The 24,681-nt window shown below is 40.3% G+C and overlaps 1 protein-coding gene across 1 annotated transcript in view; it reads left to right on the forward strand.

The window, feature by feature from the left end:
* Positions 1-23,712, forward strand: part of RERG (RAS like estrogen regulated growth inhibitor) — a 111,325-nt gene extending 87,613 nt beyond the window's left edge. The window contains exons 3-5 of the mRNA XM_068400513.1: positions 5,248-5,304; positions 19,102-19,175; positions 19,892-23,712. Of these exons, the coding sequence (XP_068256614.1) occupies positions 5,248-5,304; positions 19,102-19,175; positions 19,892-20,299 (539 nt within the window). The 3' untranslated portion in view covers positions 20,300-23,712. The remainder of the gene's footprint in view (positions 1-5,247; positions 5,305-19,101; positions 19,176-19,891) is intronic.
* Positions 23,713-24,681: the final 969 nt, after the last annotated feature.

Genomic DNA, 24,681 nt, shown 5'->3' on the forward strand with positions numbered 1-24,681 from the left:
TCTCAACATCAGAAGTGACCACAGTGAACAAACCAAGAGAGGAGGAAAGGCAGAGAAATCCTCCTGTTGATGTCTCACTCACCACTCATATCCCCACATCACTGAATTACGAGAGATACACTGTCAAAACTGAGTCAAACCCAGGCCCACGGACGCAGAGCCAGAAGTAATGACTGCATGTTTACATCCATGATGTACCAGGATCCGAAAAGGACTCTGCATTATAAGTTCATACTTTCCCCACACAAACACACACACCCCCACGACCTGCGCTTTCAGGAGCAAATTAAAGTCTCATGGTTGTGCCTTTAAAACAAATCATTACTTGCCAAAGGTGGACACGTAGCTGTTTAAGGAGGCAGCACATCCCATGCCAGAATCCTGTGGCATCTCCATCCTGCAGGCTGGAGGTCACCACATGCTCCAAGGGGGCTCAAATTCTATTACAGGAGGGACCTCTGAGAGGGTGAATGGGGGATGAGCTCTCTAACAAAACATATAAGTTTTAAAAAAATGAAATACTTCATTTGTGAAAGTGCCTTTTGATCATTATGACCTCTGGTTTTAACCACTCTGGTGTCTCCTGCCAAGTATGGTTTACTGATGACACATCATCACGGCACCAGGAACGGACTTGTTGATAAGTTAAATAATGGGACTACTTTCAGGCCATTTTTATAGCTGAAAATTCCCATGGCATAAAAGAGTCATCATCCAGTTATTTCACTGCAGAGAACTGTTATTTTTCTTAGAATACCTTTGAACTCTGTAGCTTTTGGGGAAGGGGGATGTTTTTCAAATAAAACCCTGCTTCCATTTTTCCCCCAAAAGCTCAGTTTGTATTAGCTGGAACAATAACAAGTTCATGAAGATATGTATTCAGATTGTAAATTTAGCCAGAGCATTTATATGTTACTAAATCCAAACAAAGATCTAAAGCAAGACGCAAAACACCACTACCAAAAAAAAAAAAATGTTCCAAAAGATATGGACTGAGATTTTTGAAGCTGAGTAAGGGACTCAGCCACACAAGTCCCAAAGAAATTGATTAATTATGTGGTTGATAATCTCAGTTTATATGCCAAGTTAATTCCTGGTATAACTTCATTGTCTTCAGTGGAGTTACACTGCAAATGTCTTTGACAGATAGTCATGTTTCCTCTCCAAGAAAAACTTCTAAGGCAGAAGGTTTAAACATGAGTGAATGAAAGTCCTGGGCCAAGTTCTACCCTGATTTAAACCCTGTACAAAACAGCTGACTTGGAAGTGAGGGTGTAAGGAAAGGCAGAAAGAGACATGAGTCTGTTCTTCCTTTGCTGGGACATTACATCAGTTCCCTTAGGTGATGGTCATGTCTCCGAAAAACACAGTGGGAATCCAAATTGCAGTTTCTTGGAGATTGTTTCCTTCTAAGCCTGCAAATTCTTGTATTTTACAGGCTGTAAGCATTTGGGGAAAAGCCTGGACTAGTCTTAGTGGAGGACCATGAAATGCACTCCTATTAGGTACTGCATCGATCCAAATCTTGCCTGCTTCAAAATGCATTTCATCTTCTTTGAGGATGAACACTGGAAATGGTTATTTTAATACGAATATTGGAATTAGTTATTTTAATACAAACATTGGAATTAGTCACCTAATTTAATCAGAAAGTAATGCGTTTCAGACATTCTCAACCTCAATGTTATTTGGAATCAAAACCCAGCTTTTGGATTATTTTTTTTTAGTGTGTTGGGTTATTTTTGGCTCATTATTAGTATTAGAGTTAAGCACGTCTAAACAAGGCTGACGAGTCAAACAGGGTGCACACACCTTTGCTAAGGTGAGAAGGAAGTAATGCCCATCTCAACTCTTTCTATGCAGGATTGCTAAGGACACGGGGAAGTTTTATTGCTTTGCCCGAAGCATCATTTACGCCAGCGGCAGAAATCTGAGCACTACAGCTGTAAGCGTAGTGAATTCTTAATGTCCTCACTTCTGATTCTTCCCCTTGCAGAAGTTATTTTGCTAAAACAATAGTGATGTAATCTGGCAGTAACTGAGCTCAACATAAACAAAATGGCTTCACGGTAATACCCCTGCTCTAGAGGGATCAGTGCTAGGGCAGGCGGCGCGAGCCAGCAAGCTGGTCTCCACACTGACAGCCCAAGCACTTGGATGGCCTTCCCAGCTCTCCTCTCATTGACTATTTTCAGTCAAATCAGATAGCAAAGTCACATACATTGTTTTAATACTCAGCTGGGTGTCGGGAGTCCAACTGCTAAGCTCCCCTAATGAGGCAAAAGTGAAGACACTTCCCATCCAACATAGATTGCAATAGTTATAAACAGGACAGAATGGATCAAGAGCATCTCACGTTCCCCATCTGTGAAACACAGCTGCTAATCTTCAGCCTTGCAAAAGTGTGTGGAAGTGAAAAGCTCCATAGGATGGGCTGTGACTATTGCCATGAAGGAGAGAAGGAGTATTTTGAGGGACTCAGCCAGGCTAGAAACAGGGAGGCTGAGCAGAGCAAGCCCCACAGGAGCAGTGGCTCTGCACAGCCCGAAGCGTGTGCTCCCCCAAGACTGGCACAGAGCACATGGCTCTGAAGCTGACAATTCCCCACTCACCTGGGGTTGTGCTGAGGCGGCATTTCTTCCCTTCACCAGGCCCAGGCAAGCCTTATGCAAGTACTTTATTACTGACAGTGCCTAGCAAGCCACTCGCTGGGCTTGCTGTGCTCCTTGCTGAGACCTGCCAGCGAGAGACACTAATTGCCATCTGGCCCTATATGTGGCAGCTGCCTCCCACCTTTCCTTTCTTCAGCTCCTTCCTGTGTATATGATTATTTGTTATTTCTGCTTACAGGCCTCCCTGCTGGAGACGAATACAACCTACTTTTTCCCCTCCTCACTAGACCTCACATCTGTGATCTCTAATTCTTCACCACTGTAGCACTCAACACCTGTACCATTTCATCCCGTGTTCGTAGCTGTACTTCTCTTCTCCCAGGCTCATCTCAGCAGCTGCAGTCCAGTTCTACCTTTCCTTCTTATTCCTTGTCACCTTCTCATCTCCTTCATTTGGACTACCTCCCAAATCAACTATTCTCCCACTTTTCCTTCAGAGCTACTGCTCTCTATCACCTGTCTCAGACATTAGTGCTTGACAGACTTTCTTCCAGTCCTCTTCATCACTTTGACCCTCCTCTCCAGCAATTTCCATCTGCAAGTACAAGGTCATCATATCTAATTAGACCGTGTTTAAATATGAAAATAGCTGGACAGCTTCCCCCACTGTTCTTCTGCCTTTTCTCTCCCTTCATTAGCTACTCCAGGTCCAGGCACAGGCTCAGGCACAGCACACAGGTAGCACATCACCACTTCTCCTTCAGAGTATGGCTGTGAAAGAAGAAAGCATTTTTTAAATCTGTTCTTGAAACGAAGATGGTAAGGAGTCTTCTGAAAGCATGTCAGGAGAACTTTTACCCTGCATTACTTCCCCAGTCAAAATGCAAAAAGGAAAAAAAAAAAAAAAAGAACATGCTGTGTATTTTACTAGCAATTAGAGAACCTATTACTAGCAATCAGAGAAGAATCATGACCCAACTTTTGAAACATCAAGATGTTTAAACTGTTCCAGCTGAGATAAAATGTGGGGAAAAAAAGTCCTGGTGCAGACATCATCATGGATGGAAAATAAGCTACACAGAGGTCTTCTTGTAGTATAATGACATCCACATTAGGACTAGGACTTGAAAAGTTACTTTGGCTAAGAATTGCTACATTCAGTCTGAGAGCCAAGGAGAACATTTCTGCAAAGGCTAAAAAAAATAAATAGGATTTCCTAAGGAAAATAGAAACTTAAAGTAAAACTGATTTAAAATTTCTTCTTGCGTAGTGATCTCATTTCCTTAGGATCAGCTTATTACCCCTCCAAGTGTGAGGCATAGCTAAATCTTCCTGAAAACTGATGGTCTGGTTGTATTTAAAAAATAGGTTCCTATTAAGCAAAGCTTAATGAATTATGTTTATTCTGCAGAGTATTGTCTTGCTCTACTCTTGGGCACAGAAATCTGGGATGTGGAGCATTCTCATGGCTTTAATTTTGAAAAGGACAAGAACTGGGTTTAGCTGTCACATTTAACTGTCCATCTGCAACTGAAAGAAGAATGGAACAATCCTGTAGGGCTGATGACAACAAAAACTTTTCCTATAGCTAAAATCACTGCAATCATAGCTAGTGCAGTGATATCTCTAGCTCCATTTTTAAAATGCAAAAAGGATTTTTGAATAGTTGGCAGTGGTGAACACTTTGTTTACACCACTAGAAATTCAAGGCACTGCTCAGTTTTAAATTAGAACATAATCAATATCCTGATAAAACCTTTATGGGTTGTTTTTAATTCTTTGTATCCCTCCATCCCCTTTAAGTATAAGAACTAAGTAGCAAGATCTTAGCCCATAAACTGAAGCTGAGAACTAGTTAATCAGTGCTCCAAAATCTAAAGCTTTATTTCTACTTCTGCAAATTCATTAATAGCATTTGTTGACCATTGGTTTAAAATATTATAGCTGATTGCTTCAAGTGGCAAGTAGGCAAAACATGGAAGATAAATTGTTGCAAGGAAGGCATGCCAAAGTACAGAAGGAAGCTATTTAGCCAATTATGTGTTTACCTTACAAGGTTTAAAATCTGAAGGGAAAGTTTTCAAGAATTGAATTATTTTGAACATCCCTAGTTTTGAAGCCTCAAAGCATCCTGGTTCAAAAACTGTCAACCCTTTTTGCACTGGTTATGGGAAATCTAATAACCAGATTAGATTTTGCACTGGTTATGGGAAATCTAAAGCATCCAAAACAGTGTTTTTTTCAAAGGTCATCTGCTTATAGCGCTGTAAATGGAGTTGTTTCAGCTTTTTAATGGTAGAAACTGTTGTGACCAAAAAAAAAAAAAAAAGAAAAAAGTTAGAAACTACCATTGAAAATCTCCTGGTATTCTTTGTCCTGCATTATTGCATGGGTAAACGATTAATGCTGTCAAAGGTTATGTTTTTTTCATTGTGCTTCCCTCCTGCAAAAGTGTAAAGTAGGCCACAAACAGTGAAAAGGTCTCAACTGCCGCAATAAGCAACACTGAATTCTGCTCACAGTTCAGGGGAGCTGCTACATGCCCATTCACACAGAAAAGTTTGGTGGGAAAGCTTTAAAAACCAGGTGAGTTGATGGCTTGTGCATCTCACCTGGAATCTTTTTGTTCCTCCAGCTCTCGTTGTACGCTTCCTGACCAAACGGTTCATCTGGGAGTATGACCCAACGCTAGGTAGGTTGCATTTTATTCTGTACGCTTGGTATGCTGTATATAATAGCACGACTGAAGTAATGGAAAGTCAGAGTTAAAATTCCAAGCCTCAGTCAACCTTTAAATTTGCTGTAAAAAGCTTCTCTATGGTCATTTAAAGCTGGAACAAACTATTACCTAAGATGGCAGAATAGAGAATCAGTAACACACTCAGGAGAAAGCAGAATTAAAATATGAGGCATATTTCTGTCCACACAGAAGTCAGTGGGAATTTTGCCATTGAAAGCAATTGCGTTAGTATTTCACTCTGAAAATTATTTAGTGTGCAATCAGTTTTCTGCTTTTGGATAACCCAAACATCAGCTGCTAGAGAGTAAGATGTCTGGGATACAGATCTCAAAGATTCAAGGGAAAAAAAAAATTGTAGGTGCTTACAATCTACCTACCCTTAGGTAAGTTTTTTGTCCTCACTTTCAAACATACATTGCACCTCACTTTTTGGGTGACCAGATAGGGACACCAGTCATCAAAAGAGCATCCACAGGTCTCCTCCACTGCTCCCACTTAGCTGTGTTGGGTCTGGCACTCTTGAGAAGCTGGCACAGATGTCTCAGAAAGAGATGTCAAATAGTTGCTCTGAATTAGAGGCCTCGCTTGAAAATTTGGGCCAAGGTGTGATTTCTTGGTATTTCCTAAGTTAGCATATATTTGAATGCTCTGCACCAGAGAAAATCCAGGCCAAGAAGTCTGAGGTGAGGCATTCGCATCTTAGAAGGCACCTTCAATACTTCAGGACTAAGTGATTTGCACATGAAGTAGGGGGCCAGGAAATTTCCTTTTCTCCAACAATCTGTTGCCATCTCCTTCTCAACCTTTCTTTGGAGGCTCAAGTACAGATCATACAGTTAAATATTTATACCTTTGTTAAGGTTCTTTCTCTAAGAGGTTTCACTAAAGAAATAGAGAACACCATAAACTTGCGCAGCAGAAACAAAGATGAATGTTTAATACACTTCACTGCAAAACCCAGGCAGCCCTTTCAACAAAGCGAAGTATCCAGTATTGTACTGAGTATTTTTGTTTGGTAAGATGAAGAAATGACAGATATCAGAAATCTTATCTTGGGAAAAATAATTCTCAGAACAACCTGAACTTAAATACATTCTTCTATCTGCTAATATCAATATATTCATCAGTGAATTATATGTCACCTGACTTGTACAGCACAGTGGGATGTTCAGTATAATGTTCTGTTAGTATTATTACTATTAGTACTTCACACCTCTATCACTAATACATCGTTTTAAGAACTTGACAGTAGAGGTATATAAAGCGTTTTGTATCAGTACAGCCCAAGTTCATTAATTTCTTACAGGGACACTGCATGCAAAAGTATCATTGTCACCTTGTTTAAGCACACAAGCTAAGTTATTAGCAAGCTGCAAGGTTTATTATTTTTTGCCCCATTGTGAAGGCCCCAGGTGCGTTTTGGTGTACAACAGTTGACATTTGTTTCTGTTTTACAAATGAATACAACTGCAAATTAACCATGCCCCTCAGCAACCTAATCATCTTCTGTTTTCAACATGGAAAGCTTTCATGCAGACAACAGTTCTGTCTCAATAAAAGAAAAATTAAATCTCTTCTGATTTACAGAATTCTACATTCTAATTCAGTTTAGAGGGTAACAGCTTAAATTATGTATTACGGTTATTGTGAAGCTAAGTACTTTAAGTTGTTCAGAGGAAAACGTTTGAGAAATGCAAAAACTAATAAACTATTACCAATAAGTTCTTTCTTAATCACAGTAATCTCTGGTAGAAGCTGCCCACCACCAGTGACTGGTTTTTAAAGTACTGTTTTTTCAAACTGTGGATCACAATGGCATTCAAAGGAGGGTCTGAATTATTAGGAAAAAAAATCTTCTGAAACTCTAACTGCTATTCAGGCCTTCAGAGATCAATCAGAAAGGGACTGTACCTTCAAAAGCTTTGAGAAACAGTGCTTTAAAGAACCCATTTCTATCTTTATCATGATCATCCTGTGGTGATTTAGAGGCCAGTTGCCTGTAAACATCACTGAGCTGAATTTACTGAGAAGTTTTAGCTGAATAGATTAATTTCTTCTTAGTCATAGACTGGCAGTTGGGTGGGAAGAGGGATATCTATATATTCCACCAATATAAAAAGTTTAAGTTGTGTCAGTGAGACCCATTTGCCCTACAGGGAGAATATGTAGCTTTGTCAAGTAATTTTGAAAGGGAAGGAGTAAAAAAGATGCAAATTATCTAGTTACTAAGCAACAGGAGGTTTTGTGAAAAATCACTGGGGCTGTGACAAAAACATCATGTTTATGGTTTATTTCTTATGTCAAGTTTTCAACCACCCATTAGCCCTCTGATGCAAAGAATCCCCAGATTATTCCTATTTTTAGGAAAGCTTTCACCAAGCTGTACAAGGCCTGATGGAAATTCAGCATTATTCTAAACTAAGCATCAAGGTAAAAAAACTTGTCCTCTTTTAATTCAAGGGTGGCACATTTGAAATGGAAAGGAAAAAATGCACCTTATAAATATTCTTTACTACTCTAACCTGCCAGAAGAAAATGAAGGACCATATTTTTAGCAGCATCTGGATATCCTGCTATATTTCCAGGAGCCAAATTACAAACCACAAAATAACATTTTCTGGTGGGAGGAGCATCACCGAATCTTGCAAGCTTTGGCAAATGGGGCTGCTTCTGAAGTCCTGGCTTTGCAGCTCTACCACTTTTGTGCACGATGCTGGATCTGTGCAAGCATTGTTAGGACAACTGCATCTTCACGAAAAAGTACATATCATTGTGCTTTTTGTTTTACTATTCTCAACGAAGTTGTTACCTATACCAAGGGATAACACTGCAGCAAATGTCATTTTTTCAGGCAAGTATTAGCCGGCAGCCTTGACTTCTCCATCATTTCTGCTTAACTGGCAAGTCACTGACATCATCTTGGCATGTTTTTATTTTTCATTTTTTTTTTAAAAAAAGGTGCCTAATCACTCAGACTAAGTGGTTACCTTGCATTATCAAGGCGAATGAGTTTCCTCTTTCAATCTGTATGTGTAATAAATCCCACAACTATCCCACACGTGCAATAGAATTAGCAGGTCCAGTAGAAGAGCTCTATGTAGAAATAGGCTGGAACTGCACATTTAAAAAATACATAGTTGTTTTCTAAAATATTAGGTACATGAATTCAACTAGGTCTTCTTTAGCTTGTTAAATACATACTGAGAAAGGGGATTGGGTTACCACATGGATTTCACCAAAATTCATTAATTTTTATATGTCTTTAAATAAAACACAACTCACAAATTAATAAGCAAATTCACTATGGTTTTAGAAGGCCTAAAACCACTTGGCCAGGTTAGGGCACCACTTAAGCCACAGCCTAAAAGTGCTTCACAAACGTAAGCAAGACATCCACAGTGGATTTAATACAGAACTGGAAGTTTGTGCTATATTTCAGTTGAGAAATCTTTCTATTGAGAGGTTCATGGAAGAAGCAGGAAAACAATCATTCCTATGTACCATTTCAGCAGTGCTTGCCAGGAGCCAGGTGGCAGCAGGCTGACAATTTACCTGCCACCGAGGCGGCTTGGCTCAGGGAGAGTTTGCAGCCTGCAAGCAGCCACCCTCGCAGCAGCACCACTGCGGGTGGTCCTCTCAGGGCTCGACCACCTCGGCCGCTGCCGCAACAACAGGAGTATATAAACACGTAACACCTGCCAGCCAGCATTGTCTCAGGGATGGACATACTCTATGGGGATGAGTTTCAAGGTGGAGGTGCCAAGACCCTTCTTTGGCCACCTACCCCCGATGGGTAAACTGTTGGCCTGAATGTAGGTCTTCCATGGACCTCAGTGACACAGGGCTTCACACCATGATTTTCAAGGCTGCTGTGAGTAGCTGCTCTCCTCAGTGCTAGTAAATAGGAATAACAGTCTAGATCTCAGCAATTTCCCCTGTGAGCTATTGTCAGTGCCCAGTATTTAGGGTGTCTTCACCTGACCTCAAAGATGGAGAGATGCTGTGGTTTGCCATCAAACAAGTGATACTTAATTGGTTTTAAAATTGGGGATGCTGAATCAGAGTAAGTCATCGGGGGGCAGGCAAAAAAAAGGAGTAGGAAGCCCAAAGAGTCATCACAGCAGTAGACAGACAGCACCGATAGCCTGCAGAATACTTCATGGCCCACAGCAAATTACCTGCCTCTGTAAGCCGTGACGGGCAGGGAGAATCTCCTGAATCAAATGATGAAAGACAAAAATTCATCATAGCTATGGCTAAGTGGAGGCTTTTTAAAATAAGTTTTGCAGTATTTCACTGAGAGCATATTAATTTTTCTACCATAATCAGGACAATTTGCCTAACTAGAAACAGAGCTGGGATGTCCAAGATTAATCGAAGATTATGAACTGGATTGTGTGATTTGTTGTGTATTAACTTTTTTATGTACAGTTGGGAGAATCAGGTGTTTTGAGATATAGGGACTTAAAACAGCCATTTTTTGCTGTATAGGGAAGAAAATAAAACAAATAAAGCCCCAAGGAAGTGCAGGAGACAGGTTCCTCAGCTCTTTTCTTGATTCTGTCACTGATTTGTTACCTGCAGTCTCTCTGCCTCTGCTTCACACCTATAAAATCCTTCGTCTTGTTGTAAATAAAGTTGTAAATAAATCCTTTAAGTAACTGGTACTCATAGAGTTAAGACACTCATATCAAAGGTGCACAGAAACACCATGACTTTCTCCAAAGGCTGATTTTTAAACAAAAGTCTACGTATAAAAATAACAGCAACCAAAGAGTTAATGTTTTTGTTCACCTTTCCAAAAGTCAGTTGGCTTTCTCGCACTATCCCTAGATGTCTTTCTCTGTGTGTTCACATATTTCATACAACTTTGCTAATCCTCTGAAAGAAAAATTGTCTCTGAGCAGATAATCAGGAGAAGTGTGCATAACAGACTGGCCCCGTCTATGAAGGCAAAGAGCAACAGAAAGCACAGGAGTTTAATTTGAATGGGATAGAGAAAAGAGTATTCATTACTTTGAAGGAACAGAGGTAACTGTAAAGAAACATGAGTCAAGAAAAACTATAATTTTGCAAGGACTACTAGATTAATAATGACATTTTAAAAGACTATTTCTTCCAACTACGTTACAATTTCTTTAAGTCACTCAGGCTCTTGTTCACTCTTTTTCAACTGCGAGTGGAAAAAACCTGAGCTGCTGTTTTCATAAACTCCTACCTAGTGCAACATACATTCAGCTCGTAAGACACCATGGGTAAAACACGTAGGTATCAGTAAAGCAGCACAGATAGGAGATAAGGTGGTACAAACTGCTGTCCCATTAACTTGGTTATGAAAGGCCCATGAGAACACTGTTCTTCTCCAGCATGACATGAAACAGCCAAAGGACTGTGGAAAGGTACACTGGGTAAACAAGTGCTTGAGAGCGATACCTCTGTTAGTGCTCTGAATTATCTGAGAGCAGAGGACTTGTGTCTCCTATAGACACGCTCAGGATTTACAAGTTTCACTGCTGTGGCAAGAAAAGCAGAAGTGCTTTTGTGAAGATATTGTTTACATTGGCAAGAAGGCTTTTCCCATTGGAAAGCTTGTTGCAAGGAAGATTATTTTTGCATTAGAAGGGTAGTTTTGCCTATATAACCGCATCTGTAGCTGGAGGTTCTGTTAGAAAAACGATGTCGTTCAGGGACCACAAGGGAAGTTTGCAGAGAGCATACATAATGTAATTAACGTTACAACCCTAGCAAATATTGCTAGCCTGAGTTTCTTTTCTGCACCTGATACATACAGATCTGTACAAACAACATAAAAAACAGAGCAGAGAGGGAATATATCCAAACTAGCTTCCATCAAAATGGTTGAGAACCAGAAACAGCTTAACTACAGGAGCCAAGACCTCACTAAGAATAATTTACTCTAGCAAGAGAAGATGCAAGGACTATCTGGGCTAACTTTGTGCCAATGCAGCCATGAAAAAGAGCTCAGATCCTCAGATCCAAATACAGTTCTCAAGGACTGTCTTTGCTCTCTGGTTTATTCAGCTAACACATTGCCTGGACAGCTGGAACACCATTCATGCCCAGGATTGCTTTCACTGCTGCAGATCACAAGTTGAAGAAACACATCTTTGGGTATTGTAGATTTCTAGTTTTCTTGGCTTGTGGCTTACTCGGCAAGTTTGTCTTAACGCTCCTAAAGGTTTACTGCCTGCCTTTACCAATTCCCAGCAGCACAGCTGAGAGAGAAACTGCCCAGACAGCAAACAGAACTTTTAACAAATGGACCCATACTAAAATAAGTGTTAATAAATCATTAACTGATGGTCCCTTCAGCCCTAGGGTGTAAAGGCTGACAGACCAGCAGCCCCAGAAGGAAGGCAGCCTGGGGAAGCCTCCCCTCCCAGCCCTCTCTTCCTCCTGCTGCACAACAGGATACTGAGTCTGCACAGTGCTATAGACCAGATCATCCACATGCTCATGATTAAAAATAACCATTTTCCATAGCGAGCAGAAGAGGAGGGAGTTCTGCCATCACCTTGCAGAACTTTACCTTCTGCATATTTCATCTGAACATCCATGTTGACAGCTACTGCTTGCGCAAGCACAAGCCAGAAATAACATATGTGGTCCAGTATGGGCTTTCAGCCAAAGTGAGATGTAATGGTAACCAACCATTTGGGGCTAGGAGGAATGGCTGCCAACCTGTGTTTCAGGGAGTACCATGACAAATGTGTAGATGCCTAATAAATTGCTGGAAAACAGACGTATTTTCAAGCCAGACTCTAGCTATTAGCATCCTCAATTTTTATTAACGAAATTACTCATTCCTTCTGCCTCAGTGCTTAACAGATTCAGTCCTCGATAGTCAAGATTGTGCCTTACTAGGTATCTTCCTGAGCTGTTATTTTTCCCCACTTCAAAACAGTAGAAACATTATTTAACTTGATATACATTTAATGTGTTATATCATTTTTACTATACTCCTCAGCAGTAGGAATTTATACTGAATGTATTATGGCAATGAGCCATGAAAGTATTCCCGATTTCTCCAAGGTGTTTGTAAGAAAATGGACTGGTATGGCCTAGAGCACCTTAAACTCCCAACACTGGCTTCTGAAATGCTCAACAGACTTGAAATGATGAAATTGTAATTGAGAGCAGCAGAGGAAGATACTTAAAATAACATGGGAGGCAGTTATCTGAAAATGTGGTTTGTTTTCTTTTATATGGGTCTCAAGATAAAGCTATTCCTGATGCCAGTAATAAAAATATTGCCTTTTTACAGTAGCTCAACAGACAGCAAAAATCAGAAATGGCAATGGCTGTTCTTGCTGTAGCTACAGATGCAAAATATTTTGCCCCTACTTTTCTTGCTCATCATATTCTGAAATGTTCTCCAGACGAGCAGAAGTTTCCAGTGCTTACTTTTGCTCCTTCAGGAGAGCAGGCTTTTGTTTTGCTTGTTTTAGGTGTGAGAAAAGTCTCACTGGTTAGTTTTCATTTATATTGGCAGAAATAACGTAAAACTCACAGCTTTGCTAACAAAGACTTCTTGCCACAATCAAACAGAAAAGTGTAGCAAAATATGGTTTATTTAGACTTAAACTTGTCATGGGCATAATTCCCACCAGGAAGTAATGCCTCTGCTTAGTGTTGGTGGGAAAGTTAAATCAGAAAATTAAAAAAAAAAAACAAAAAACAAACAGTTAAAGCCTTGAAGCTTACTCTCTACTAGTTAGCACTGCTCCGGCTTTGTTGGTTTTGTTTTAGGAATAGTTTTAGCATGCCTCAATGAATCCAGTTCCCAGGTATCTGTACATGTTTTCCTTGCCTATCTCAGTAAAAGCTGGATGAGGACAGAACGTATAGGAAAGGATATGTAACACTACTTCCCTTCTCCTCAGAAGAAACCCAGTCTTCGCAAGAAGGAAAAAAATCATATGCAGCAGAAGCCAACAAGTACACATACTTCCCATTATTTTTAGAGGTGTCTTCAAGAAAACGGTATTCTAGGATTACTATTTGGAGGCCAAAATGTTTTTTATTGAATATATCAATGCATCAAGAAAAAATGCTTTTCTGTAGGCTGGTTTTGTATCCCCCATGTATTCTACCTAAAAAGCAAATTTGGGGGATGCAACAGATCCTTTCATACCAAGACGAAAACTTCATAGTTTAGTGCATGCACTAGCCATCTATTTTCCTTCCCACTTTATTAAAAATAGGAAAATGTGATAAAAACCAAACTGCTCACTAAGCAGCAGACCTAATGAAGCCTCATTTCTTCTGAATTTGTTCTCCAGATTTCATACTGCAGTAGCTGTTTTTGTTGCATGTGTCCCTGTGCTCCATGGAGCATCCTCTGTCGCCCACAAGTCCCTGCAGCACCTGAAGCTTCTTCTAAGGTCACCTACTAACAGTCTTTGCCTCTCTGTGTGAACCAAGGACAGCAAATATAGCCTTGTAGAATGCAGGCAAAAGAGCCAAAAATAAAGTCAGAAAAGAAACTCCTTTGCATATCACCATATAAATTCCAAAAGCAGCATTCACAGCAGCAGACTGCATGTGAAGCAGGCTAGAGTCCCTACAATTGAATTAAATACCACTGCAAACAAATACCTTCTTTCATACACATTTTGGTTTAAATTTGTAGCTTGACATGAATGTTCGTGTAGTATCATAGTCGTACACATAAAGCACATCACAGGTACTGTACAACCTCCTGGAACTTTTCCTTCTGTATTTCCAGACTCTTTGGGTTACCCATGCAGAAACTTGACATTGAAGAGTCCAAGTGCAATTATCAGAGCTGTCAGAGTCACACAGTTCCCTTTCAGTAACTTTCTTTTTACTACTTTTTCTTCTTTTACACATGACAATAGTGATTGCAATATCAATGCATGGCATATCATTTGATAGTATTATTGATAAATAACCCAACTATGCTAATTTTTGGGTCTGTAATATCACCTAATAAAGAGGCATGCGGGGATACACTGCATTAGCATTAGAAATATGTTCTAAGTACACAAAGGCAGTACTGTACTTACTGTAAAACCACTGATAGTTGCAGAATAAAAACCCTCCTGTAATGCAAATAATGGATGGAGCAAGTAACAGCCAGGTGCAAACAAGAAAAATAATATTCAGCTGAGTTTTGAGAAGAGCTGGGGCAGGGGAAGGAAGAAGGCAGGAGAGACTTTCTGAGTCAGGAAGGTAAATTCAACTTACAGGGGCTTTCTAAAAGGTGAAAAGTTCCTGTAGCAGCAAGGAAATGCAGAGGGGGATAGATTTCACAAAGACAAGCTGAAGGAAAGCTCTGGAGAACATACCAAACAGTGCCAGGGTTAGTAATGGAGGTAAATTGTTTTCTCAATGGGCTGTCAAAGTCACTGTTCCCAAATGTGATAGAGACAGGTGCCATCCTGACTGATGCCAAAGATTGCCAGAGTCTAAATGAGCAGGGAGTTTATTTAAACAAACAAACAAACAAAAACAACAAAAAAACCCCAACCAAACAAACAAAAAACCACAGGAACCTTTATTGTGTAATCAGAAATAATTATGGGAAATTTTAGTCTTTTAAACATACTGCTGCATTGCCGTTGAACAAGACTTTAACCATAATTTAGAAGTTCATGCCTATTAGCTGTAGCTTTTTGGTCTGGAAACTCAGCTATAGTTATTACACAAAAGCTCTTTCTCTAGATCTCTTGTAGTTCTCAGATCCAGCTGGCTGAAAGCCACCATGAGACCAGAGTTTCTTAAAGCATTTTTATATGTCCTTGTTTTATTAACCTTTCTTGACAAAAATGAACTAAAATTCTGAATGGAAACAGAGTCTGTGCCCCTCTGTACTTAAAAGCAAACAAAAGAGACCAGACTGTTCCTCAAATTTACATGTAAAATAGTGTATGTCATTGCTCCATCTCAGCTGATTTACCTACTCCTACTGCAAGTGTTTTCGTAAAAGCAATAAACCCTTTTGATGCAAATATTTCCTTCCAGAGCTGTGACATACCCCTGAAATATATTGCCTGTTCAAAATAAGTACTGAAAACAGCTTTTTACATCACTACAGCTTTTTACATCACTGCAAATATAAACCAAGATCTAGCAGTTACTTATTGGATAATAGTTTTTCTCTGGAAAATACAATCTTCTGGAACAGATATATTCAATAGATCAGGATAGTCCTGGACAAATAAGTTTGGTAAATGACCAGCTGAGTCTTATAGGCCAAAACTCTATTAAATATGTCACAATAAGCATAATGCAAGGATGTGATGTGGTCAAGCTGTGACTGAACATCCTATCCATGGACACTCTATGGATCACGGGCTTCAAAGGTTTCTCTATAGGAAAGTTTAGTAGGTTTTTTTCCTGCATTTTTAAAAATCATATTGCTCAGAAGAATATGGAGATTTGTAACATGTTTATCAACACATAGAGCCCTAGGGGAGTCTTAATTTTTTTTTCCCCAAAAAATAATTATTTACATAATTATTCAGCAGCCCTGGTAATTTGAAAATTTTATCCAGTTCCTATTAATGAATTACTGTGGCAATATGCTATAGACTTAAAACCAAAACAACTGTTACCACTTTCCAACATATTTTTCAGGCCTTTTGACAGCTCTAAACATTTCTGAAATAAACTTAAACTTTTCAAACGATAGGACTGTGAGAACCAAGAGTGCTTTGCACACCAAGAGTGCTGGGGATTGCAGCTTTATGACCAAGTGGGACCCTGAAATCTGGCATCAGCTTTCAAAGCCACACAGTCAGCGGCACCTTTGATCTTGTTATTGGGAATATGAGCAGAAGCATAGCACACCCCCAAACCAACAAGAATGGGTCAGATTTACTTACTTTTATTGAAGCAGAGTAAATCACCAAATATTTCCACACCGCTAGCAGAGTCAGGCACACCACAGCTCAGTCAGCAGTAGCAGCTCCCTAGCTCTGCTTTGAGGTTAGCAGTTTTAACACAGAGTCTATGAAGAGCAAAACACAGCTCTGAGGTTTCTTTTCTATCTATGAGGTTTTAGCCTCATAGCTATAGATATAATATATAGGCATCCCCGGGTACAAATGACAATCTGAAGCTCAGAAAGTTGCCTATAGTCATCTTGGCAGCCACTGGTACAGTGTTACACTTTGCTCTTTCTACTTGACCATGACGATGCAAGCATAAGTCATTTACAGCCTGGATTCATCTGACCAATTTTAGACTTGTAAGTGCTTTTGAGGTGTGATTTATCCCAGGAGAGAGATCAGACAAGCTATATCCAGCACCTATTTTACTTCATCAACTCTAATAGGAGTCAAGGGTGCTTAGCTGGGACACAGACACCTGCACTGTTGACGGTTTCAGTTAGGGATCCAGTAGGTATCTCAAGTCATTTAATTTCTCTCTGGCTGCATGTCTCAAAAAACAAAGTGCCACAGGGAAAATTATATTAACAAATCCCAAAGCTAGGCAATGGATTTGTGAAGTACCATGGAATCAATGTGAACAGATTGGAAATCACAACTTCAGGGCTCGTAACTTACAAGACAACCACATTCTTCAGATGTTTCTGTTCCCTTGAAGGAGAAGCCATGTCTGTGATTACAACAAAAATTGCTTTAAGCGTCCAGCTGTTTTACACTCCTCATTAAAATTCACCCAGCTACTGCACATTCCAAAGCACAGGAACAGAGACACATTTACTAAGATATATTTACACTAATCTGATGCAGATCAGTGCTACTCATCCAGGATCAAATTCCATCGCAACATGAGCAGCCAAAGTGAGTTAAACTTGCAACATGAAGTGCCGCCAGAGTCCTATTTTGAGAACTAAAGTATTATTTAAGAATCATGCTGTTTTTCCACAGCAAGCACAGGTCTACTCCTTGAGATTTATTCTCCCATTCTATGGGGAAGAGCCTTATGGCCTACCACTCTGCCTCCTAAGAAAGACATTTCACAGATATACTGCAAACATGGTTGGATGAGCAGTTTCTCAAGTTGTGCGGACCAATTCTCAACAGCTACTTGTCAAGCAGGGCCAGATGGTTGAAGGCATTTAAGCATTGCAAGGCCTAAACAAGTAAGGAGCTAATATCACATTACTCACTCAGAGAGCCATCTCTTCTTCACAGCACTCTCCGCCAAAGAAACAAAGCATAAGTTCCTAAATTAACTTGGACATGGAATGCTGCACAGGGAGCCCCAACCTAGCACCGAATGCTTTAGCCACTGAAATAATTTGCTAAAGGTGCATCATTGCAGCTTCCACACCAAACTAGAGCTCCTACCATTTCTGCATTCCCCTGGAGGAATTGCTGCAGCTAGGAGGGTGTACAGAAGGGACAGATAAGACATACCACTGAGAGACTTAGCTATATCTTACTCTGCTGTGTAGGTGTAGCCTCAGGCTTACAAAGGTGGAACTCCAACTCCTTCAACAGCCTTGCAACACTAAACAGAAGGGGTATTTACAGCCTTTAAAAAACCTAGTCTTCATCGCCTGAAACCCTGCAGCAAGATTGCTTGCCATCTGCCTAATTAAATTGACCATTTGTCCCTATTAGAAGCAGCTGTGGTACTTAAAGCAATTAAGGTGGCACAGGGGGGAAGTGACATTTTTGTTTTGGGAAGAGAGTGTTTGCAGCACTGACATCATTGAAACATTCATGACTATGAAGAAGTGACATTGTTAAGTATGTAAAGAAAAAAGGCATTCACAAAACATGAGTCTTTTCAGAAGTTCTAATTTAAGAAGTATGTTTCCTTAAAGATACCCTACGTTCCTATTGGGGAGATTTGCACCAAATAAAAGAATTGTGACTCTGACAATGCAAAGCATTCACAGTCACTGGCCACAGTTTTACAGCATACGCATTTGCCTTTTGATATAGGACATCTGTAAGCTAGCAACAGCAATAAATTTGAATGTTAGCACAGATAATTTTCCAAGTTTTAGGTCAAGTGCTATCAAATTTAACTTAATCAGCTCATTAAGATAAAACAAGCCATTTTGTCATAAGCTTTCTGTTCAGTTGCCTGGTTCCAGAATCTGGGACACAGTAAATAGGTTCCTTTTTTCTCCTGTAGCATAGTGTGAATACTTAATGCCCAGTGGTTATCCTTATAAATCATACACAGGGAAATCACTGCTTGAGCCCTTGCTAGAAGAGGGGAATGTGATGATTTCAGCATATTTCAGAGACATTCCTAAAATAGCTAACTCTTCTGTAATTTTATCACAGTATAAGGCCTGAGCTTAGTGGTTAGGTTCCCTGATCTGCAGCCATATCAGTTTTGATCTTGTCAGACTTCAAGCTAAGCAGTGACAGGCTTTTGAGTTGGATACTTCGAAAGTAGCAGTATTTGTGTTTCATAGGTGGCAGCCTTCCCTATGAGCAAACATGGATAAAGGGCTGCAGCCTTGCAGACCTCTTTGCCGCAGGAAACTCTGTCCTTTTGTTGGGCGCAGAGTGCAGCGTCCACAGGCACAGCCCTTTGCAGGTATAAGATACGGGAAAGAAAGAGTTGTGCTGTATGGGGAGAGGTAAAAGAGTCACCGTTGTAGAGAGGAGGACTTGAGTGTGCTCCAGAATGGCTGGAAGAGCGCCAACAAATAAAATCTAGTGGAGCTGTATGTCACATCTCAGGTCTTGTGCTGGGATAGCTGTAGGGAAAATACAAAAAAAAATTACCTTCTTTTAAAATATTTCACAAAATGTGTTCTTATTTTAGAGTCTACATATCGTCACCAAGCTACCATTGATGATGAAGTGGTTTCCATGGAGATACTAGATACAGCTGGTCAGGTACGTGGGTACATGTACTATTATCCAATACTTTGGCTCAGATAGACAGCAGGGAAGAGGAGTGTTCGGGTGGCAGCAGTGCGGTGGGTGGCAGATGTGCTCTGTTTCTGGGGATAAAGATTTGCCCCACCTCCTCCACCACAATCAGCTTGCCACCAGACCCGGCGTACTGGATCCAGACCTTTCCGCAAGGGACCCTGCTTAGAGTTTTCGATTACTGGAAGAACAAATAAAGTCAGGGTTTACTCTGGGATTAAAATGATTTTGTTCTCATTCCTTGATTCAGGGCCAACCCAACAACACATTATTACTATACACAAAGTCACAGTCTGTTTCTACAGTCAAGTGATGAGGCTCAACAGCCTCAGCCAATGATTCCCACCAAAATGAAGAACAGTTTTGTCATAGCCAGGTCCCCCTTCCTTTCAAAACATGGCAGGTGCTCACACTGCAGAGTCCTATGTAGTTTGTGTGCTGGGTGTCATTTAACAGAGACCTTCCAGTTGCCTGCTACCAGCCTGTCCACAGGCAGCCCATGGCACCTTGGTAGAGTAGATGTCCTATGCCACACAATAAAAAAGGAGACATGCGTGAAGTACAAAATCAAGCAGATGTACATGGCTTTGCAGACTTTGCGGGACCAACGTCAATCTGAAGACCTGGTGTCTTTTTCATAAATCAAATTCCTAAGGCTGGTGTCTGTCTTTTCAAAACAGGAGGATGCTATTCAGAAAGAAGGACATGTGCGATGGGGTGAAGGCTTCGTGCTGGTTTACGACATCACGGACAGAGGCAGCTTTGAGGAAGTGCTGCCACTTAAGAACTTGTTGGATGAAGTTAAAAAACCCAAAAATGTCACCCTGATCCTGGTGGGGAACAAAGCAGACTTGGATCACTCCAGGCAGGTCAGCACAGAGGAAGGTGAAAAGCTGGCCACAGAACTAGCATGTGCTTTTTATGAGTGCTCTGCTTGCACAGGAGAGGGCAACATTATGGAGGCCTTCTATGAGCTCTGTCGTGAGGTACGGCGTCGAAAGATGGTCCAGGGCAAGACTCGTAGACGAAGCTCCACCACCCACGTCAAGCAGGCTATTAATAAGATGCTTACCAAAATCAGCAGCTAAAAAGAGCTGTACTAAGCCAGAGAAGTGTTTTAGAGCATATTAGCTTGGAGTAGGAACGAGGCAGGCAGAGAACATTTAATAAAAAATGGTCAAAGCTTTGCAATTAAGAAAATAGAAAAGACAAACCACACCACTTTTTTGAGTAACACAAGTCAGACTTTTTTCCTGTTTCGAAATGTATTTAGCCACACTGCTTCTGGCTAACAGGGGGAAAAAAAAAAAAGAAAAAAAAAAAAGAAAACTCCAAAGGACTAGATGATTGTGGGGATTGGCACTGACAGAGCATCTTCTGCTTCTACAAGGCTGGCTCCAATCCCCTGCAAGTCAGTAGTGCCTAAACATCATTTCCAGCCAGCCAGCTGCTCAGTAGCCGTTGGAGAGTAAGATTCAGTCCTCAGCCCATCACCAACCATCACAACTGGTGTTCCCAAGGACTGAATACATGTAGAGGCTGCTGTGTTGTACCGGAAAGTTCATTTGACACCTTTCACCAGCTCTAAATTGGTGCATTGTGTGCTTTTACTCCAAACTGTCCTTCCTTGTTGTTATTTTTGTCAAATCTATGAGTGCTGATGTTCTTAGCAAGGTATCCAAAAAATACAGGAAAGGTCTTTTTCATGGAGTGTTTAGCCGGCAAGATACACATTTCAACAGAGCTGAAGTTCAGCTGCTTTTCCAGATTCTCTGAAACTGCAGTATTCATCAAGAAATAATCAGCTAGTCCAGTGGCATTTCAGCATTTCCCCCTCGAAGTGCGGTACTGTACTTGGGGAAATGAGAGTGTATGTGTTGGGAAATCAAACTGAAAAAATAACCACATTACTATTGATTCAGTTATTGGTAGTTTTTAGCTTTTGTTTTCATTTTTGTTTTGGTCTTATTTCAGTTCAAGTAGTTCCTCTTACTCTATCTTATACCGAAGAAGAACTGAATCCATGGGAAGGCAAGTATTTAAAGTCTAAGCCCAAATGTCAATCAGATGTGAATGGCCTCTACCATATCAAAACGCCATAATTTCCAGCTGTTTAAACTTCCAGATGTTGCTTGAAGCACTCTGTGGTTTAAACCAACACAGGTTTTTTGTGACTCTATCTGGCACGTTCAAGTGAAAGTGCATTTTATCAGATTTTGCTGCCTGGGATAAAAGGTGCCCAGTTTGTTCTTCTCCCTCAAGCGTCTCATTTAATCTGGCTGTCAGTTTTTGCCTCCTGTCTACTTGGCTTGTTAACTGTATGCTAAGAGGTGCATGAACCAAGACTGGAAGATTTTAATTCAGATTGTGCTCATCTGCAGCTGGCTGTGTTGCATCCCTTTAGGCAGCATGGTGTGCAGCTCAAACTGGCATCATGTAGAACCACAGCCAAAGGTTAGGATGACAAATGGGAATATTAGCAGTGTTCTCCTTTGAGGAACAGCCCTCTTGCAGCAATTGCTTAAAACTTTATTCTCCACTGCTTTGTATTTCATAGGGTCACTTGCTTCTGTGAGGAAGTAGCACCAAAAGGCTGTCAAATGCAAATTGCCACAGATGTAGGAAAGTGAAGATATCTGGTTGGGATAGCACTTCATATAGTTATAGGTAGCCGTATAAGAGGTGAAACTGGCTGGAGAATCAAGCCTGCATATCCCTGTGGACAGACAAAAGTCCCAAGATTTTTCAAAAGAATTTGCTTAAAGATACTTTACCGAAGTATTTTTTTTTGAACATTCTCTCACCCGTATCTTTTACCCAACCAACATCAAAGAACACCACATTCAGATGTATATCTGTCTTATTTGTGCTGCTGTTTATTCTCTGTGTTTCTTCCATTCTAGATAGTGAAAATTCATTTCACTCTTCTGCAATCAATGTCTATATTTTGGCCCTTATATTCAGGTATTTTGCCATACGTCAGCTATACACACTGAAATGGAAACTTCACCATGTGCTTCTGGGAAGGGGGCTGTTACAACAAGTGGTGTCACTATCTCCTTGACATACTTGTGCCCAAACTATTGGTCGTATCTCTAACTTTTGGAAAAAAAAAAAAAAGAGGTTTTGCCATTTTTAGTCCTATTAGTAATGCAGAATCAATGTGAGTGTAAAAGAAAGAGCTAGTGCTTGTTCACGCAGCAGTAGTCATTAGCTGAAGGTCTGAACTTGCAAACGTGTATGTTCTAACATTAGGAGGCAGAATGAGCGTTTCACTAAGTTATTCTGTTATCTTCCAAAGCAGTGCTGTTTCGTGAATCTGAAGTAAACAAGATCCTTACCTGCATTCCCTTGGCAACATAGCTGATGAGGAAAGTCATTATGTAGGTATGCTAAGCAATTGATTTGTTGTCTCTAAGACAACTCCAACCGTTCTTCTCTCTGAAAACCTTTCTTGGGTTTCGGAGTAAAGCTGCATTTAAAATACAAAAAGGTAATATATGAATTACAAGAGAAAATAAATTAATCATATTCATGTTAGGAGAGTTGAAAGGAAGGAGAGGCTAAGTTATAGCCCTAATACTTTCCAAAAGAATCCCAGTAAATTATATCTTCTTTTATAATGTCTGTATGGAGAAGTTATAAAATCCTGGTGAAAGAAAATGTTCCACTGTGCAAACATGACTTGTTACATAAAGAACCTCTAATAAAAATAGTAACATTCCTTTGCAAAGACTGAATTTGGAAACTGCCGAACACGATAAACACTCAGTCAAAAAGGAGGCTGCTACTTCGTGACCTTTCCTGCCACGCAAACACAAATTTCTTTACTTAAGTGCTCACTAATTTCTTTTCCTCGGTGTAATAGGCTGTCTGTCAAGCCAGTTATAATATAGTATATTATAATCTGTTGATACATATTACATAGTATTAAATGCAATCTGATTTACTGTGGCTCACAATGTTGCAACATATTATTGGCTGTGCTATAAGTGTGTCATATTTCTACAAAGTGCAAATTGAGCCAAAAAAGTGCCCAAGCATTGAAAAGGCCAAATGCAACATGAACTCGCATTCGGTAGCCTCTCCGCAGCAGACATCAACAGTTTAAATTCTGTTTCTACTGCTGCTATTTAAATACATATATGACACTAACATTAAATTCCTCTCCTCTCCCCGTTATCATTTCTGTGGAGAGAGGATGGGAAGGACAATAAACAAAAAGGGGAAGGAAAGGTGAAATGGATACTTGTTACCTACAACAAGTTGATTGTCATTTATGAAGTTTTTAAATATTTATCTTCAATTGATGAAGAGTTAGTCATGCCCATGCTACAAGACCTGGATCAGGAACCAAGACTTCCCTAGAACTTTGAGAATCTTCATATCTGGGGGTTGGGTGCAACCACGGATGGAAGTGAGGATCAGCCACTGCGTTCGCACCTGGATCCAGACAAGTTGTCCCCAAACCTGGGGATAGTTGCATCTGGCAGTTTGCTACAAGGCTAGTTGATTTTTATATATATAATGATATGTATGCATTTTTACATTAAAAATATGAAAGCTTGTGCTTGTAGATAATATATAAGAAAAAAATAAAAATTTAAAAAAAAAAAAGCGCTCTCTGTACCGAACTCTTACACATTTATCTTCCATTAGTTGTTGCCGAAGTGTTGTCTTCCAGCTTTTAAGGGGCAAGTTCCAGAAGTCCTCAGTCAGTTTTTATTTAATCTTTATCTAAGGAAAACAAAAGTGAATTTTGCCTGAACAAGCACTTCAGCATTTGGATCAGTTTACTCCCACTTATTTGGCTGCTAGGCCTGGAATCGAGAGGTCAGGCATCATCTACTGTGAAGCACAGAACCAAATGTCCTTGCTAACTATTTCAAGGCTGATCAAAAAAGCTACAGTGCCAGGGTTATTAAATGACCTCAGTGAAACCCACCACCCAAAATCTGTCCTGGCAACTAAATAACATGGATCTTGATCCCAAGCTTCTCAGGTAAAATCCAGGCTAAGCAGTCTTGGGTATTTATGCCAGCAATTTGGACAGAGACAACATTTCACCTGCTGCCAGCTATGCCCATTTTCCAAGGATAATGCACTGTTGTTCTGAAGAGAAGGTACATTATATGTACCTATGTAAGGTACATTATGTCAATGGTAAACAGTCATACATAGTGTGGGTATTAAGCTATAGCAGAGGAAGCTTCATCGCAGAAGAGGGGAACCATCTGGAATCTACTCTCTCATTTTCCTCCAAACCTGGGCCAACCAGGTAACCCAAAGCATGAGCATAAACAGCAGTGTGGGTATAAGAATGTCACCTCTGGCAGAGCACTGCATGAAATCTGGGTGCAGAATCTATGCTGTGAGATGAAACCTCCCAAAACTAGGTAAGGCATCCTTCCAGTCACTGTCTGCCTCTGTAGCACTGCAAAGCAGCCTTGGTTATGTCAAGCTGCATTAT

Source organism: Nyctibius grandis, chromosome 5 (assembly GCF_013368605.1).
Source record: "Nyctibius grandis isolate bNycGra1 chromosome 5, bNycGra1.pri, whole genome shotgun sequence".
Classification (NCBI taxonomy): Eukaryota; Metazoa; Chordata; class Aves; order Nyctibiiformes; family Nyctibiidae; genus Nyctibius; species Nyctibius grandis.